Source organism: Apaloderma vittatum, unplaced genomic scaffold (assembly GCF_000703405.1).
Source record: "Apaloderma vittatum isolate BGI_N311 unplaced genomic scaffold, ASM70340v1 scaffold7313, whole genome shotgun sequence".
NCBI classification, from domain to species: Eukaryota; Metazoa; Chordata; class Aves; order Trogoniformes; family Trogonidae; genus Apaloderma; species Apaloderma vittatum.
This window is the reverse complement of record NW_009706480.1, coordinates 21,290-41,099: the sequence shown is the minus strand read 5'-3', so window position 1 is coordinate 41,099 and position 19,810 is coordinate 21,290. Positions and strand designations below refer to the sequence as shown.

At 41.5% G+C, this 19,810-nt stretch overlaps 1 protein-coding gene across 1 annotated transcript in view; it reads left to right on the top strand.

Moving 5' to 3' along the window:
- Positions 1–10,582, top strand: part of PLXNB2 (plexin B2) — an 82,697-nt gene extending 72,115 nt beyond the window's left edge. Inside the window, exons 29-35 of the mRNA XM_009865813.1 lie at positions 883–1,037; positions 2,318–2,478; positions 3,068–3,215; positions 3,718–3,782; positions 4,456–4,531; positions 6,512–6,586; positions 10,287–10,582. Of these exons, the coding sequence (XP_009864115.1) occupies positions 883–1,037; positions 2,318–2,478; positions 3,068–3,215; positions 3,718–3,782; positions 4,456–4,531; positions 6,512–6,586; positions 10,287–10,391 (785 nt within the window). The 3' untranslated portion in view covers positions 10,392–10,582. The remainder of the gene's footprint in view (positions 1–882; positions 1,038–2,317; positions 2,479–3,067; positions 3,216–3,717; positions 3,783–4,455; positions 4,532–6,511; positions 6,587–10,286) is intronic.
- The last annotated feature ends 9,228 nt before the right edge of the window (positions 10,583–19,810 follow it).

Below are 19,810 nucleotides of genomic sequence, written 5' to 3'. Positions count from 1 at the left end.
TCAGGGACCAGATGCATGCCAAGCCCCAGACAGCACAACAAGGTGCTGTCATCAGAGTTTTCATTAACATTCAGGTGTTTACTTCTGTTTCTGGTAAATGGTAACAGGCTTGATGTGAGTCCCTTTCTCTGGTTCAAGCTACGAATACTGACAAACAAATTTAAAAGCAATACTGTAATGGGTTATGGACTTGTTGCAGTCATTACCTCCGTCTGCTGGAGTTTACGTCCTTGTCAGCAAAGGGATGCATCTTTCCTAGTTTGAGCTACAAAGTCAGTGGTACTGGTCAAATGCTGATAAAGGCACGTTTGAACTGAGGTACTATACTTTGAGCTCAGCAGTTAGAGTGAAAATGTAAATTGTAACGGTGATACCTAGGAATAAAGGTTGAGATCATAGATTCTTAAATTGCCACTACTGCATTCACTAGAGCTGCTACAACAGTATCTTTCCTTGTAGCTACAGTAGGCTACAGCTGCTCTTTCTGTGGTGGCTGTGGAGTCAGACCTAGATGAGTTTCCATAGCTCGATCATGTCTCTGAGAATACACAGAGGGGTAGAGTACTTCAGTGTGTGGACCTCAAAAAATACACATTCTGTGCTTACGTGACCAAACAGAAGTTTCCTTATTGTATGATTTCTTCCTCTCCCTTTACTCTTGACAAAAGCAAGGGTTTTTTCTGCTTATGTATTATTGAATATTTAGTACTTGAGTTGTATATGTTGGACAGGAACAGAGTAATCTAGATCCTCTTGGCAAGAGGGCAGGTATGTTAAGGATAGGGCATGAAGATCTTACATGTGCTTATGTATATGATTATTTGCATATAGCTGTTTTGAGTGTGGGGCATTTTTTGTAATTATTGTGATTGCGGTTTCTAGGACATGCACTTCTGGAAGATGAAAATAAGGTCTGGCATCTAGTCCGGCCAGTAGACGAAATAGATGAAGGTAAATCAAAGCGGGGCAGCGTAAAAGAAAAAGAGAGGACCAAAGCAATTACAGAAATCTACCTGACCAGACTTCTTTCTGTGAAGGTAGGACTCAAATGTGCCATGGTTACACTTTGCTTCTATAGATTTTGTGGTACAACTGGAGAAAATTAGGCAAGTTCGTCATGTGTTTGGCTACAGTCTTGAATATGTGTCATGTATGTACAAGCTGGTTTTCAGGGCTTCAGGTGCTTAGCATGCCCTGAGGAACATAACTGGGAAACAGATAAAGTATAATTCCTGATTAAAGCTGAAAACCATGATTATTTATTCATTAAATACAGATTTTTCTTGCAAGACAAAGATGGATATTCTCTGTGCCACCTGCTTAGATAATATTTTGGTGGGTTTTCTTTTGAACCAAATGCTTCATAAACTGCTACAAAGCCTTATATTTCCCTGTTCTTGTGTGTGGCCTTATATTTCCCTGTTCTTGTGTGTGTCCAACACTGCAGTTATAACCTAGAAAAATAAAACTGTTTTCAAATAATAAGTCCCTTCAGAGTATTTTTAGTGCTTATACTGCAGAATGAATCACAAGCAAAATAATTTTGCAAAGCATTCCTCCTTGCGGGAAGAATTTAGAATAATGTGTTTAATGACCCTGAAGCCAGGCTTCTCATGAAAAAGAGGATGGTCTGGCTCCAGCTAACAAGGCCATTTGTCCTGGTGCAAAAGTAGATGTGAAGGCAAGTCTGTGTACACATGACATAGGCTGAGGACAAAGAGCCAGCAAGATAGTTACATCCCTCTCTTCTGTTAGTAACTCCTTTGCAGCCACCGCTTTACTATTCTCAGTGGACAGTTTATAGATTTTTATCAGTCTGGAGCTTTACTAACTCACATAGAGCTGGTGAGGTGTTATGGTTGGGACCACAGCTACCCCTGCAACCCAAGGACCATCAATGTGTTCTTGCTGACAGCAGAGTGGCTTAGGGCTCCTTGCCTTCTCGGTCCCTGCCCTGTTCTGAGGCTGGAAGCTGGAGTGAAAATGAGAGAGAAGATGCAGCTCTTCAGATGTGTCATAGAATCATAGCATCATGGAATCATAGCATCATGGAATCACAGAATCATAGAATGTGTTGGGCTAGAGGCACCTTTCCAGATAGAATGCAAAATTATTCTCTAGAAAGTCTTTACTCTGTTCGCAGTTTGCAAGGTCAGTGCACTAAGAAGTTCCTTGGTTTTTGTCAGCCGGTACCCTTTGCACCCAGGATAAATGCCATTGGTGACTGCAACTGGATTATGGGCTGTTAGTGTCAATAGGAAGAAAAGATTCTAGGATGGCACTGAGCATAATAGATTTTTTTTAATTTTGCTTTTAGGGGACACTTCAGCAGTTCGTAGATAACTTCTTTCATAGCGTGCTCAACTCAAACCACGTGGTGCCACCAGCTGTGAAATACTTCTTTGACTTTCTTGATGAGCAAGCAGAAAAACATGACATCAAGGATGAAGATACAATTCACATCTGGAAAACAAATAGGTATGGTATGAATAGAGTAATACTTGCAGAGAAATGGGAGTGTGCTTCCCAGATATGTACTGGCACTCACTGCAAATCAAAGTAAATTTCATTTGTATTTCTCAGAATCATTTTAATTGAGATAATATGTTTATGTGATCAAAAGGATTCCCTGTAAACCTAGAAGCTGCAAAAATGAAACCAGTCTACCTGTGGGGTTGTCGCTGGCAGATTTACCACTTTACTTTTTGTCTTGCCTCAGAGAATAGGAAAGCAAGAGGCAAACGTGACTAGATTTACATGTCAGAGCATAAAATCTAATAAAATACCAGTCGGGTAGTTTCTCTAACCATGCAGACGTCATTTCTTGCTACTTTAGGGCACTTCAGATTCTTCTCATATAAGTTTTTCTGTGAAAGATGTGAAGGCTTAGTTTTCAGACATGGAAACCAGACAACAGACAGCTTGTATAAATGTTGAAATACAAAATTAATTTCAACTGTTGCGAGGAGATCAAAATGCAAAACCCGTATTTAATTTCGTGTGATTTGCTTGTTGTAGAACATTTATTGTGTAAAAAGGATTATTTATCTTTTCCCTTGCTTTGCAGCCTGCCTCTTAGATTCTGGGTAAACATACTGAAAAATCCCCATTTCATCTTTGATGTTCATGTTCACGAAGTAGTGGATGCTTCCTTGTCAGTCATTGCACAGACTTTCATGGATGCTTGCACAAGAACAGAGCACAAATTAAGCAGAGTAAGTGATTTGCATTCTACATCCTGACTACGTTCATGCCTGACAAGACAAAGGGCATCCTCTTAGACAATACCCATTCTCTGAGGAGATACAGCCTTGATGGTTTCTTTTTAGTTTTATAATGAAGTTAGCATTTCATCACTTAACAGGTTGGTGAACATGACAGTGTTACACTGCAGTCTGCCAACTGATACTTAAAAAAAGGAGAAAATAGAAACTGTTTTTATAAAAAGCAAGTTTAAGAACTGATTATTCCATGTCCACCAATAATTTACTATCATCTTGCATTGATATATTTGTAAAACTCACCAGTAATGCCATGTGTAAACTTCAGCCTTCAGGACAAATAATCCCAGCAATGTCAATAAGCATCCAAATGTTAATATCTGTAAAGGTCAAGTGCATGTGAATATAAAGGCTTGATCTTAAGTTCTTGACTTTCTTTTGTTTCCTAGAGGTGCTCATAAATCAACCAAGTTTCTCTCTATTATAAATTTTTCAGGATTCTCCAAGTAATAAATTACTTTACGCAAAAGAAATCTCTAACTATAAGAAAATGGTGGAAGAGTAAGTATAGATTCTTTTCATGCTTATTTGGAGTTCTTAGGGCTTGATGCCTGTGTAAGAAGAAAAGTGATAATCAAAGTCAACTGCCAAATATTTAAAATTTTACACCTCAGCTTTAAAATGTACCCTTGATGGTGGCATTGGCAGGGTTGAAATGGAGCCCCATTATGACCCAGTGCATCATGTCTGTGCAGACAGATAGATTTATTCAGGAGAAAATATGATGCTGTTTTCTGCAGTGGTTATTTTTACCCATATGTTCAGATCTTGAAAACATTTTCACAAACACATTTTTTTCTACTCCACCTCTGACTTTATTCATTTACTAATTGGCAATCATGTGAATACCATAGAAGATCTGCCGCAGGACAAAACTCTTGCTAGCTGATGACTTCAAAAGTTTAAAGATCTAAAATAATCATTGGCTGCAATTATAAATAGATTTCTTTCCTGTGGTATGGCCCTGTATAATCAGGTACGATTTGTCTCTGTTTTGAAGACACTAATGACTGTGGAAGGCAGGATTGCTAAAGGAATCAGTGGTCTGTTGTGGCAGAGCATCTCCTGCTTTATTAGGAAACTCATTTAAAATAATTGCAAAATTGAAAGACAGAATTACCAGGAAATCACAGTGTATTTCAGCTCACTGAAAGTCTGTTTTCATCTGTTGCAGTTACTACAAAGGTATTCGTCAGATGGTACCAGTTAGTGACCAAGATATGAATACCCATCTAGCAGAGATTTCTAGGGTAAGAATGAATTCCATTTTCTTTTACTGATATTGGACCCAAATACAGCATTGTTTTTCTTTGTCTTCTCTTTCTATCTCAACAGCAGGGAGTTCTGTATGTGCAATCATCAAATGAGTTATTTCACAAATCTCTAAAATACTCCTGTTGAGTGTATTCATGCCTTTTAGCCCTTTGAAATGTTGGTCATTGAATGGAACCAAGGAGGGTTATTTATCATCACTAATCTACCTAAGTGATGTAGGTGCCAGAGCAAAATGTTTGGATTCTTTCCACATCCATTGAGGAAAAATTAGAGCATTCTTGAATTGTGTTTTATCTTCAGAGCATAAAGAGGATTTTTAGCATTGATCATACTGATAACAAGTAATAACTGAATTCAGAGTGATACTACAGCAAAAAATTACATTCCAGAAGAGAAAAAGGAGAAATAAAGCCTATGTTAGAGCATCGGTATGAGGGAAAAACTTCTGCTTCATGCTGCGAGACGCTCCCCGTGCGGCTCGTTCAGCGGCACTTCTTCTTCTTCTTGTACCGTGGCTCATTGGGGGTTACCTCTCATGGAGAAGAGCAGAGTGGGGTGTTGCTGGCTGAGGACTCTGGAGACTAGTGGAGCAAAGACACTACAAAACCCGCTTCAGGCTTAAAAGAGCCTGTCTGCTCTGCAGCTCAACTTAGCTAGAGCAGGCTCATGCCTTCGAAGCACTCGATTTAACTTGGAGAACCAGGAGAGGCCCTCACCAGTCTTACAAGATCTTGTTTAGCCTGAGCAGCAGGGCAGTGCACATACTGGTTAGTTTGCTCATTTGCTTAATTTAGTTGAAGAGTTCTAACTTAAGGAGGATGTTTGGGGAATTTTTTATGGTTTGTTTATTTCAGTGCCCTTAGGACCTAACGTTTTGGAGATCAACATCCTCACGAGAGCATATCTATTTCCAGTCATTCACTACAAAACTCATCTGCCGTGACATTTCATTTTCCAGTTCACTTTATTTATTATACAAATTGAGATGTGTATAAAAATAAAACAGTTGGTGATTAAAAGTAAATTCAACAGAATGTTTTGACATCAGAATATGTTGATCATTTCTATTTACATTATAAATTACGATAAAAATTAATGTGGAAAGAATGATTGAACACTGCAAATTTTGACCAGCTCTGGAAGTGACTTTTATAGAGCAAGGGAAGATGGATGTTCCTCTGCTGCTTTTTGCCTTGGGTAATCATTTATGCCAGTAGAAATATTTTGCAATTCTTCATTTTCTTAACTAACTTAAAGGACTATATGTATAGCTAGAGACTTCAATCCTATATGTTTCAATGAAAAACATCTGTTTAGAGAGGTAAAGCACGTTCAGTAAGTGTCAGGGGCAAAGGAGGAAGAGGTAATGGAAGAGCTATTTCCTGTTTCATTTACTGTCCTTTTTCTCTGTCTTTCACTCCCCCCTTTCCATCTTCATGATTCAGATAGCTTTTTCCAAAAATACCTGTGCTCATGATCTTGATGAGTTACACCTTTGCTGTACTGAGGTGGGAATATTTTCAAAGAGTTATAAAGAGCTGGAGAAAGGATTTCAAACAGCCACAACAGTAACAGAACCAATGCTTAACATCTCAACAGTATGTAGATTGTACTGAGTAAATGTTTCAGTTATACATACCCATGCTGTTAGCAGATGTTTGAGTTGTAGCCCGTGGTTTGACGTTCAGAGTTCAAAATTTTTTCCACCTCCAGCGTTAAGAGTTGTGGCCAGGCTGGAAAAAAACCAGCGGAAAAGTCTCGATCTAAAAATCACCAAACACGAATTTTCTCAGCCCTTTTTTCTGCCCCAACTGTCATTTAACAAAAGCTACAGGACGCAGACCTTCCTTTTGGAAATCTTGTATATTGTATCCTACAGTTGTGCATGTGCCTAACTTTCAGCTGCCTGTGATCATATTTTGACATGTTTACCGCCCACTTGTGTTGTTTAACAGGCACATACCGATTCCTTAAATACGCTTGTGGCTCTACACCAACTCTACCAGTACACTAACAAATACTATGATGAGGTAAGTCACAGCTTTTGTTTTAATTTTATTTAATATCAATGGAAAAAAAATATGTCAGCTAACATCAGTCTAAAGGAACAACTTCTGGAATTCCCGGGATAATCAGGTAAAAGCAATGCTGAACAGAAAGCTCTAACTTTGCAGTTAGGCACCTTGCTTGGCAATCACGCTGGTCAAGGGTGTATTCTTATAAATCAACAATTTAATTATGGGCTGTCTGATTTTGGTACTGATAGTTTAACAAGACCTATGTCGTGAGTTTAAGGCTGGGCCGGCCACTAAACACTACAGATACTCTCTAAGCCCCTCTTTTCCCCTAAATGGGAAGGAAAAGGGAATGAGGCAGAGAGACTTACAGGTTAGAGAAGAAAAACTAGAACAGCTTTAATGAAACAATGGAAATCATAGTGAAATGATAAAAATAAAGAAACTATATACTATATGTAAGCCTGATATTGAACCTGACTACCTCCCCACCGATAGCAATCCCTGCTGATGCTGCAGAGCAGGAGTCACTGGGGAAGCCCCAGGCTCAGCGACGGCAAGAGCTGGATACAGGGAGCTGGATTCGGGAACTCAGGATCCAGATCAAAAGCAGGAGATTGGACGGAGTCCTCCCTGGACACCGGTCATTGCAGAAAAGAGGAAAGAAGGGCAGCAACTCTCATGATCACTCAATTTATACTAAATATGATGTATATGGAATGGAATACTCTCATTGGTCACCTGTACTGTCTATTACCTCCCAGAGGTGCAACCTTAACCTTTCACTTCCTTGTGACCCCTCTCACTACCCGGCACCCCCAGCGTGGCACACAGAGCCAGCAGTGGCCTTGGTCACCACTGGAATAAGTATCAGCAAGAGCCTGCCTGCATCCCAGTCTCAGGTATTAACTGTAAACATGAGGTGTTATCACTGCCAGTAGCACACGCTGACTGCAAAAACATGCTGCTGACTTCAAAAAGTGCAGTCTTTTAGAAGAGACTAAACTGAAAAGTAAAAATCACTAAACAAAACTGGGATTTTTGGCTAAAACCAGGACATTCTGAAAGAGAATTAGATTTAAAAATCATTTCTCTTCAATCCTGGAGTCCTAATTCTTAGGAATTAGGATGTAAGAATGTCAACAAACAAAAAGTAGTCATCAGAGCTATATCAAGTTTCAAGCCGATGTTTTTTTAATTAGGAATAGTCCATTAAACTTGTTTTGCTTGTAGGAATGGAGCTGTGTCTTTTTTATTAGTTAAGATGCACTTAAAACTTTCTTGCATGTTACCATCCCTCTTTTGCTGTGTCCAGTGAAGTGCCTGCCCAACGTAAACCAAAGTAGAGTAACTGTTGAATATGGCCTGATTCAAAAGGAGGCTCACAGACTTAGTTCCAAACTTTTCTTGGGTTTTTCACACCCTGTGGACAGGGGGACAAAGAATATCCCAGCGTAGCTGGGCTGTGGCTATGGCTCTCCAATCTTAATCTGAAAACAAAAAGAGAGAAGGAAACTTGTATTCAAAGGTTTCCATGGAAATGAATGCCTCCAGAAAACTCTCAGAATTAAATCAAAGCAAGTAAGAACAGATGCTGAATCAAAAAGGAGTACAGCACATGGGAGCTCTCTTTGGTCTGTCTTGCACCTCAGCACAGTTCATGTTTTCACTTATATTTAGCGTTAGAGGCAGTGGGTCTCATCTTCAGCTTCACTGCAGCTGCTTGCTACAGGAGCAGTCAGCCTCTCGCAGATTTAAAACAGATGCAAGCAGAGAAAATCAAATCACCCAGAGAAGTCTTGCAAGGAGGGTCGATCGGGGAAGCAGCCAAGAGGAATGCAGGCCAACCCGATGGCGCTGGTTTCCTTGCCCCTCATCCCCAGCACTAACCAGGCTGGCTTCCAGCGCCTTCCCGAATATATACGTTGCCCGACCTCTTACAGAAACACTCGGTGACCCTGGATAACAGGGTAAAGCCCTGATCCTTCCACACCCCTGTGTCCTTGCCTCTGCTCGTGGTTTCGCACTTGGTGACCGGCACAGGGGGAGCCACCAGTCCGTGGGACTTGTCAGTGGCCGACCAGCAAAGCCCAGTGCGTAGCCGCAGCTCTTCCTTTCACTTACGTCACTGCATAACAACAAGGTGCATCTGATGAAAAGGCTCCTAATTCAGAGTTATGGAGATAATCTGTCAAGAACCATTCAGTAAAATTAATCGAGCTTATTTATTTTCCATGAAAATGTTTTAATTTGCATAAATTGGAACATTTTGCAGCTGCCCTTGTCTTTATTACTGACGCAGTGGTTCCCAGCATGCATGGTACCTTCTGCATCTCTGCAGGGCTTGACAGTGACTAAGTGGGTACATTCTAATTGTCCACATTTATATGAAGGATATATTCACCAGCAGAGATAATAATGAATTATTTAGTCTAGATTTCAGGAGTTACAGCTAGACATAATTGTTTAAATTAAGGGAACAATATCAAATTAAATTAGGCCCAATTTAAACACTGTAATAAGTGTTTATTAACTCTGTCTTGTAAAATGTTTTCACGCTTTAAAAACAAAACCATTAAAATAATTATTTCTAAACAAATTTGCTCTGGTGTTTGAAACTCAGATGCTATACCAGCCCTTCAAAGTGTAATTGTTGGCTGGACTGATACCAACTGCATTAATCCCCATTGTCAATGATGCACAAGAAAGTAGGAAGAACCACAGGTAGTGACAGGCAAACTCTCATTCTCCAGTTCTTGTACTTGCAAGTTTATAGAGTATTTGAACAGAGCTAAAGGTTTTTGCTTGATTACAGTGTCTGACTTCTATTAATGAAGCCAGTTCTAGAAAATGAATGGTTTTGCCATGTAACACACTCTTCTAATGGAGAAATCTGATAGTTGGTGGAAAAGTTTCCCTAAAGGATGGTGGAAATGAAAACCTTTCGAAACCTTTGAAATTTGATCTTGAGAAGCCCTAAAAAACTCTATTTGAAGAAAAGCCTTCTCATAACAGTTGACCTTTTCTAGCTCTTGTGTTCAAATCCCTTGTGTCTTGGAGTCATAGCTTCCTATATACATCCTGTACAGCAGAGGCTGCGCACAGGATGCTGGGGCGCTCCTCACATGAGCAATTTACTTCCTGAGCTGCGTGGTGCCAGGCCAGAGCCCTGGCATTTCTTGGCGTGAGCCAAAGGGGAGCTGCCGGCAGCTCCCTGACGTTGTGGCCAGACCATTTCCTTCATCATATTGCCTAGAGACACCAGAGACCTCGCGCTGCCCTACCTAATGCCTCTGCGTGGACCACCCAGGAGCTTCTCACAACCAAAGCTCTTGGGGATGGGGTGTAATTACTGCTGAGAAATGACCTTTAAGCCTCATAGGGTGCACTGTAAGGAAAAGCACTTTCTTAAATAGCTTTAAAGACGTTTTTCTCTCTGCCTGCTCCGTCTGGGAATGTAGTATTTCACAAGATACTACCTATTAATTTGCTTGGATCCCAGCATAATGGGAAACATTACAGCAACTTAGATAAAGTAGCTGAGACGATCATTTTTATTGCCTTGGTGCAAAAATAGAACATGGAGCCTACTGGATGGACTGTATCTTTGGTACAGAGTGAACACAACTGAAGTAGTATCAAACGCTTGGTCCGGGAACTATTTAATATATTTTAAGCTAAATGATTCTAAATATTCTGTGTTTATCTCTTCCAGATTATAAATGCACTTGAAGAGGATCCAGCTGCACAAAAAATGCAGCTTGCCTTCCGTTTACAGCAAATAGCAGCTGCGTTAGAGAATAAAGTGACTGACCTTTGACTCAAAAGCCGCAATAAAGAAATCTGATCTGAAGATGTTCAAATTCATTCTTCCTGTTAAGGAAATAGTGTTCTATTTTTTAATGTATAATTACAACTTTAAATGAAAGATTTCATGTTTTTTTTGATAGCAGAGGTGTAATGTAAAGAATTTTTACTGTAAATTATGCTTCTAATTAAAAGCTGTGTTGTGTGTAAATGAATCTTCTGTGGGAAAGAGAGTCCTTTGGCTGGGGGCAGGGTGGGGGGTGGAAGAAGGAAAACCTGTATTTTGTTTAATTTAGTAGAATCTGAGACATCAGCATTTAGGATTCATTATGCAAGTAGATTCAATACTACAGCATCCTTTCTACCTTAAGCAATATTTGTTCTAGGGAAACAATAACATGCTCAGAGACACATGCAATATCCCCTTTTATTTTGATAACTGGAAACTGACTTCCATAGAGCTCTAAAACTTAGTCTGTGCTCGTAACGAACATCATGAACGACATGTCTGATTTCTCTGCAAGGTCTGAAAATGGGATTTGTTACCACACATGGTTCTTAGTTTAATTATTTATGTCCATGGTGATGCACAGCATTGCACCCACCACAGTTGGCTGCAACAGAAATAAGAGTAATGTCAACGTAGGAGGGTTCTACTGATAAAGTCTCCTTTGGTTCAGAAATCACTGCAAAGAAGGAATTAGTCCTTAAATCTTTACAACTCTTTGTTATTATTGTGAGTTTTATGATATATGCTAATGTGCCTTACTTGTACTAATTCTGTGAATCTGATGAATGGTTTTGTAAAAAGAAGCAGATCAGAAAAGGAAATATTTATGTGCTATTGAATGACTTCTGTGTGAAAAACATGACCAGCAGAATGCTTGTAATTAGCTGCTTGCCGAGAGTGTGCTGTTTAACATGATTTGATTATGTATAATATCTTATTTTAGAACGGTTCTGATGATTTTTTTTATTTGAATCTTGGAACTGTCCTAGAAATACCATCACTTGTTTTTATTGTATTTGTGATGTAAAATACTAGTATGATATTGGAAAAATCATATGCCCATCTATTGAAAACCACTCAGTCAGTTTTGAGCCTTGGAATGCTGCATTTGATTGAATACACACCATAACCCATAGCAAAGTAAATTGAAATAACTTCTCAGAAAGTGTGTGTTTACAATATAGGTAGGCTCCGTACAAATCAAAACGTTAGGTACGTCTTCTTAACTTGCTGTATTGCACATCAAAGAACTTTATTCCTCTTTGTCTTGCAAGTTTTTGGCAGTAAAGTAGCATTTTAATGAAGCACTGCCATCTGTACTCCTTCATTCTTTGTCCTGCCAAGCGCCTGGACTCTGCTCATTCTCAGCAAGTTGATGCAGTGTCTGCTGCCCACTCTCCCTGCCCGGCAGGTTGTCACACAGTGACTTTTACCGTTTTGTTGATTTTTTTTTTTTTTTTGTCCCCCTTCTTGAAAATTTCCTAGTATTTGTCAGTGGGCCTTTCCTTCAGTTTCTGAAAATCAAAAGCCTCGCCAGATCTGGTTTCCTGCCCAGTAGGCTGGGAGGGGTTTTTTGGTTTGGTTTGTACTCGACTTCTTGCATTTGTGTATAATCATTCCTGAACCTGCCTGGGCTCTAAGTTATTTTATGCTGTTTAGGACCGAGGTACATGACTTCTACATAGAGGTGCTTTGCCAGCTACTCCTTCATCAACAAAGACATCCTAATTTCACGGCTAATCTATGCCTTTGTCATTATTTGTAAATCCTGTTAATTGTAAATCAAATACAATGTTGTTTTTTCCACCAAGTGTCACAGGATCTTTACTGAAATGCGGGAGCGGGGAGGGGGGAGCTGCTGAAGGGGTTTGGTAATGCTTCCTCTGGGGGTGATAGAGCAGCAGCGTCCATCAGTCTGCGGTTGGTAATGGAGGAGCACAGCCCATCCTGCAGATGCTGTGCCTGACATCATGCCCCTGTTATGGGCATTTGTGCTGAAAAATGAGAGTACTCTTCAGAAGAGAGGATGCGGTGCAATGTCCCGTGGCAACGTCTCCATGCCTGATGAAAATCCTTCTTGGGACCTGAAAACCAATTAAAATACAGGCTCAGCAGCATCTCTCCAGAGAGATCAGAAAGCCTTGCTTGAGCAAGTAGGGCTCTCAGAGGGAACATTGCCTGTCCCTGACCATCAGTGACTCGATGCAGAGCAGCTGCACACAATCACAAGCTGCCGTGGGCTGTGGCAGCGCTGTAGCAGGATCTTTCTCACCTGTTAGACAAGCATGGGTGTCTGCGAGTGCATGATGGTCACGTTGGTCACTCTTTGGTGCCCTTTTTATACATCCTGGGAAATTTGCAGGCTTTCTGTGCTGCAGTGCTGTCTGCCAGGGGACACGGAGGACAGTAACTGAGCAGCTGCAGCTACAAAGGAGTCTTAATGCCAGTTCTTGAGTTTCTCTAAGTCTCCTCTCCTGAAAGCACAGAGCTGGAATTTGAATTGAAGAACGGAGCTGGTTTATTTTATTCTTTCTCCTTTTGGCTAAGCTCCTCCAGTGCTTGTTTTTCCACTCTGGTGCTCTGTTTTGTCCAGGCCTAGTTTTTGGCTTCAGTTTTCCCTATGTGTTAGCAATTTGATTCTTAAAAGCTTCGTGCTCCTGCTTTGGTTTCTGCTGCTCCTGCCATCTGGTTCATCTGCAAGACAAAAGGCAAAAGCTCACTGGGGGTCTCCCTCCTTTTTATCCCCTCTGCAGCCCCTCTAAGGGGCACTTCTTTGAGCACATGAACCTTCTCTCTGCATAATAGGAGCCAGTCTGCTCCATAGTGGAAGCTGTGAACAAAATGCTCTTGCTTGGACATCTCCCAGCTGCAGTTGGAGGTGGGTGCAGAGTGTTGACCACTACCAGCAGGTCTGAATCCCATTTCTGATTTCAGCCTCTCCAGAGGGTTTGCTTGTCTCCTCACCAGCAAACAAGTCAAGATCTCAGATGATGGGACAAAGGCTCTGTCCCTGTCTGCCTAACATGGAGTAATTTGCCCAACTAAACAGGATTTTTTTTTCTCTCCAGGAATTCACTTATCTATTCCTTAGTGCCAAGTTTCCCTCTGACACTGCATCTTTTTGCTGCTCTCTGTATGCTATAGTTTTCTAAGCAGGTGGTTATGCGTGGAGAGAACCTCAGCTAGCTTGTATATGTGAGGCATAGTACTTCCTCAAGATGGTTTCTCTGGTCAGTCCATTACAGCCATGTTTGAGCCTCCCCCTTGTGCAGGCTGCTAGGTTGGACACATTTCTCAGCCTGCCCAGTCTGAGCTGTGTTTACACGCACTCTCCAGAGCTGGCCTTTCTGGCAACCTGCTGAAGACGAGAAGAGCTAAACAAAAGCACACAGGGAATTTAGAAACTCAGACTGGAATTCGTAAAATCACAAATTCCCAAACTGTTGTAACATGGGAGGAATTTTTAGCCATCTGCATAAAGACTTGAAATGGCTCTGAGGTTGAAATCCAGCTGTCTTGAACTTCCCAGCACTGAGGAGATTTTGTGGCCAGTCCAGGTTCTCAAATCTTGTTAGCAGTGCAACCATTTTCAACCACAGTATGCCCTGGTACTGTTTACTTGCATGGCCTTAAAAAAAAACAAAACTCTCTGAATGTGATCAGGAAACCCCTCTTTCACTTGCTTCCTATGGCTGCAACACTTTGATTTAGCGTGATAAATCAAGGTTCCAGTTAGGTTTCTAGTCAGGTTTCCCATTTCCACCTGAGTACATGGTGTAACAGTTCTCTAAGGACTTCCTCTCTAAAGAATTTGATCTTGAGCTAAGATTGCCTTCTCTTAAGATTTTTTTCCCAAGTCTATTTTCTTTGCTTAGAAAAAGTTTAGGGGGGAAGTAGTTTGGAGATTTTTTTCTTCCTCTGCCTAGAGATAACCTCTCAGAGCGATGAGACAGCCAATTTCAGAAGTTTAAAGCAGGATGTCTGGCTGCTATCTTCTACCAACCGCTGGCTGAAGTCCTGTGCTATTCTGCTTTAAACTCAGAGGAGCTGAAATTTGACACTTCGAGTCACTAGAATTGTTGCACTGGAAATCTGAGCACCATGGTCTTTGTGACTTGTTTTCACCCCTCATTTCCAGCTCAACCCAGTCAAGCTCAGTGCCTGAAGCTTTCTAGCTCCTTTCTTCTTAGAAGTCTGCTTTGCCAGATCTGCCTGGAGCATGGGAGTCCCTGGAGATAAACGGCAGCAGCACACAAGCTAAAATGATTGATAATTCTGTTTTCTCAGGCTCTGTGCTTACCTAGTCTGTGTTTCTGTCTTGTTTATCTTGAGAAACCCTCCTCCAGCTGACGAATGATGAATTTGAAAGGTAGAATTGTAAACTAGAGTTGGTCTTTCAGCCTTCCTCTTTTGTTAGCCTTTGTCTTGACAAGACCTAAAAATGATGATGGAAGTCTTGGTGTTTGACAATCCCTGCAGAAAAGAAGAAAAAGAGACTTTCCAGACCCATAGTTATCAGGAAGTTTTTATGAGGTTTGTTTTCTTCAAATCCTGTCCCGTTATGGCTTGGTGGCAAGGAGAGTTTCTCCATCCATTAGAGGAGACAGTGGCTTCTCCTGTGTGGGCTTGTAACACCCATCCAGGCTATGTAAGATCACTGCCATTGTACCAGTCATTCAGGACTGACTTTTGTCTTGCTGGTGCAGACTGCTTGCTGTTACCCATCATTCCCAAAGAGGACAAATCCTAATATCATTCCCAGCCAGGGAATCAAAAGCTATTTCATTTACCCATGTATTCCTATTTCTTTGCTGCTTTTCAGATAATTGCCATTTGAACCAGAAGAGAGTTGGTGTGCTTTCCGTCTTTTTTTTTAAAGCTTTTAAAGCACCTATGTGTCTTAACAGATTGAACACTTCAGAAAGGAACTATTTCTTCAGTGGGACAGAGGACAATAGCTCTCGTACAGCTGTATATGGCTCATCTTAAAAGGAAATAAAAATCCCACCATGAACCACACACTGTGTTTTTGAAATCCTTTATTCAGTGCTCTAATTCTGAACAATGTTTTTGGCTTATTTAATTATCTTCAAAATTGAATGTTGAACAAAATCTTTTTTTTTCTTTTAATATACTGTAATAAGAAAGGAGTGAAATGAAAAATATATTCCTTTGATACCCTTAATCTTTCCTCTCCTGTGGCTATGCTTCTATTCAGTAAGAGATCATACTTGCTAGTTGCAGAGCCTGGATGCCAATCCATGGGATATAAAGCAAGCCAAAAATCCACATTTCCTGCAGCTGCATCTGGGTCCGTGGCAATGCTCAAAATTGCAAAACTGCCTCCAGGATGTTATGTGAATTTTATTATTGTGGGTCTGGCTGGTTTCCTTGTCCTCCTTCATGTGATCCTTCTTCATGCGGGTTTTCAACTTGTGTTTTGGTGGCACTTGCAGGAGCACAACACTACAACACTACATTCCTCTGAAAGCCCAGGGAAGGAAGCAATCGCTGTCGGGATTAGCCATGTACTTTTCATCCCCAAAGCACCCCGTGGGCACTCAGGCCCTCCCAAGCTCAGCTCACTGGCAAATTACAGATTTTTTTATGCTAGAGCAGACAGCCTTACTGAAATATAAAACATTTCCATCTGTCTAAACTAAGTCATGCTTGCTTTTTTAATAAAAAAACACCGGTTACCTCCAATACTATTTATATCTGATGTACAAATGGCCCCTCTGAGTTGACCTAAAGTCTGCAGCACCCTCTACCCTAAACTGGTGGCTGAACTACGCCAGCCCGGAACTAGAAAGCAACACAGATGTTAACAGCATTTAGCCTTTACATGAGGCTAAATACTTTATTTGCTTGATGTGGGTGTTTAGCCTCGGTGCTGCTTTTAGCAGACTAAAGTGTGTCTTGTGGGGCTGCTGGGTGGTTATGATATCCAGAAGTCCCATAATGAGGCCCTGAAGTCCAGCTAAGGGAACAGAAAGACCACCATCAGTTTCAGCAGCAGCAGACCTAGCATCCTTCATTCCACTCAGCTGTCAATATATATTCCACCCTTCCTTTTAGCATGGTCTTACTTTGTTTTCCTTGTGCACTTGAAGCATTTGCAGGCCTCTATTTGTATTCTGGCACATTACTGCTTGAGATGAGATCATCCATCTGGGTTTTGTGCTGGTTTGGAGCTACAGGTTTGGTACTTAATAGGGTCATACCCTGGTGCACTTAGTCCTCTTGCAATAATATTCGACAGAGAGCTGTGCAGAGTTATGTTTTTGCTCACCGCATGTGAAGATCCATATGCTGATTGCTTTGACCTGGCTATCTGTAGTAAGAGCCTCTAACTGCCCAAGGGCTCTTACAGCTTTTGATTTAGGTTACGGTTGTGATTTTATCGTTCTTCCCAGTGAAAGGAAGATTAGAAGCGTTTTGTTTACCATTTAACTGGAAAATGCTCATAGTTTAGCTGCATCTCTGAGAGAAAAGAGTGCAAAGGGGAGGTGACGTCCTTCCCCTGTGAGATGGTGTTGGACTATTCTTTTCTAAAGTTAACCAAGACACTGGTGACAAAGACCACTTCAGCACTGCTGTAACTCACAGACTTAAGTTCCTTTGTGGTTAATCATTCATGCGAACTAGTGGGGCAAGTTTTTTAACACAGAACTCGAATTTAATTTCAATCTGTACTGTCCATCATTGTCTCTTTTTATCGGGCTTTTGAGATGACAGCATATACAATGTATCCAAGATTAGATTCTGGCTTTAAATATTTAGAATCTGAATCACATCTATTTGTACTTCATTTCAAAGTTGAAGTAATGTGGCAGGACACACATTCGGCAGTCGTTAAAACTCACAAATCAAAGACGTGCTGAATTATTCATTTAAAACTTTTAAGCAGTTTCTCTTTGTGGGGCTGCACCCATCTGCAGCTCGGGGGCAAGCTGTGGGACTGCCAGCTGGGCTGCGTGGCTCTGCCCTTGGGCTGCTCTGCCAGCCGTGGCCATCGCCTTGCTTGCTGGGCCAGCGAAGGTTTGCAGGTCATTTGTGGTAATGGCTGATGTGATTACATGGAGAATTGATTGAGCCCAACAAATTCTAGGCTGGGCTTTGGTTAGCCTCTGTCTAACTCAAACTGCTCTCTGTCGGGTGATTTCAGAGGCTCATCAGAAGATTCGCGCCAATACTGGTGACCAGCTGGCATGTCCACAGCCAAAAACTTTCTCTTAACCGTCTGCTGGGAGAGGATGCTCATTTTAGCTTCTTCCCAGCAAGTAACAAACCCAAGGACAGATGAGTTCACTCCAAGGTCTGAGCCACAGGGCCAGGGAGAGGATCAGATCACTGAGCCTTGCCAGGCTTTGAAGGGAGGAGATGGCTACCACCATAGGCATGTAGACCAGAAGACCAGAAGGAGCTGCTCCAAGAAGTGGCTCCTGCAGCAGTAACCCCCAGGACTGCTCTCCCCAGTTGAGATGAATGCACCATTTTCTGCCATACTGACCTGCAGGAAGCCCCGTGGCAGGCTAACGCTCAGGTGGGACAGTCATTAGATGACAAACTGGGAATTTGCCTCCAAGATCTCCATCCTCTTCCCATCTGAACCTGACACAAGCTGCACCAGGGCATGGTGCAGGCAGCATTGCTCAACTGAGCCTGCTCCAGCACTTGAAATAGGAAAACTGCCTCTGTACAGCTGGCCATGTGGCACAATAAGCAGACCTTGGTCAAGCATGGCCTAGCTGTGCATGTCCAGTGCTGAGGCAGCAGAGCTGGCACCAAGAGCCACTGCCATGTCCAGGCATCCTCAGGGGGCTCTCAGCTCCTGCATATGGGTCTAGAGAGAGAAGCGGCTTACAGGACTAATTGTTGGAGCACCTAAATTAAACATTGCTGGTTGAAATCCTAGTGTGGAGTATAGAAAGTCAGAACAATGCTATGAGAAATAAAGAAACCTCAAAGGTCAAAATTAACTCTGATCTCTGGAGGTATAAAGAGAACCTAAACTAAAAAGCACATCAGAAACAGAACCCAGTTCACACTTACTCTTTGCAGTTACCAGCAGCTCTGTGTCAATAGCTGTATTAGAAAGCCTGTGATACATAAATGGATCATCTATGAAGTTTCATCAGTTTTATAGCTCTGACCATTGTGGTGCTCCTGCAGAAATATTGAACAGGCACAAGTCAAAATTTTAAGGAAACATGGGTTTCCTGCCCCCTTAGAGCTATAAGACCTTTTTAACTTCATTGACGAATGGCTGCACCACAGAGGTAAGTCACGTTCACAGCCATATTATGCTCCACGAGCACTGAATTTCATAGTTATTTTTTTTTCCGAATTTCACAGTGACTCTCCTTCTCTATTTACAAGTTTCTCCACAGCAACTGATGTAGACAGATCTGTTATTCTAGCAGGGTATAGTTGGGCTCTGTTATGGACTTTATATATGCACAAAAATTGCATATGCAGTACTTGAAAACAAATTCAGATACTTTAAATCCTCAGTGGCACTTCTCCCTGATTCTCTTTGTTTGGTTTTTGTTTGCTTTAATGAGGGGGTTTTTTTCTAAAGGAAATTCCTTTACTAAGGAACTTCTAGCTTACAAACCAGCATATATTATTTTTGCAAATGGGGTTGAATTCAGTTCTCATTAGAACTAGTGGGTGTTTTGCTTGGATCCAAGATCCAAGAATATGACACAACGCAGTTTTAGACACTATTCATTAGGCTAAAAACCTGTTTGATTTGGTGGCAAACCAGGCTAATTTTTATTGTAAGGTTCACTCAAAACATTTCATGTAACTGACAATACAATCTTTTTCACCTCCGTTCGTTGTTCAAAACAGGGAAGAAGCCAAATTCTGTTGTGTGAATGTGGTCATCGTGATATTTCAGAATGATCTGGCTTGTGTCCACCTGTCAGCCATACCACCCATGCCTGTAATGAGAAACTGAACAGGCCCAAATTGCTAAGCAATAAGGACGCAGACGAATGGATCAGATCAGGTCCATCTGCGTTCCCTTATCTTTTCAACGTTGTCTCATGTGTTGACATAGCCAGAGCATTCATCTGGTTATTACTGCGCTGCAAATGTTGTCCCTGCTCACCTTGGATCCACCAAAGCACGCAGGAGGTCCCTAGTGATTTGAACAGACTCTGGAGCTCTCCTACAATCTCCTGGTGATTTCCTCACGGCTAGGCATTGCGAAGGAAGCTATGGGAAGTGCTCTACCCACACTTGCTGCAAGCGCGCTGATGGCTAAAAAGGCCGATGTGGGATAGGCAAGTCCGGTTGCAAAAGGCACAGCGGAAAGTCTCCTTAGGCAGTATTGGTGAGGCACGGTTCTTTCTGCACTGTCTTTTCTCTTCGAGACTAATTCTATGTGCGTTCTCAAAGGAGGCAGCAGC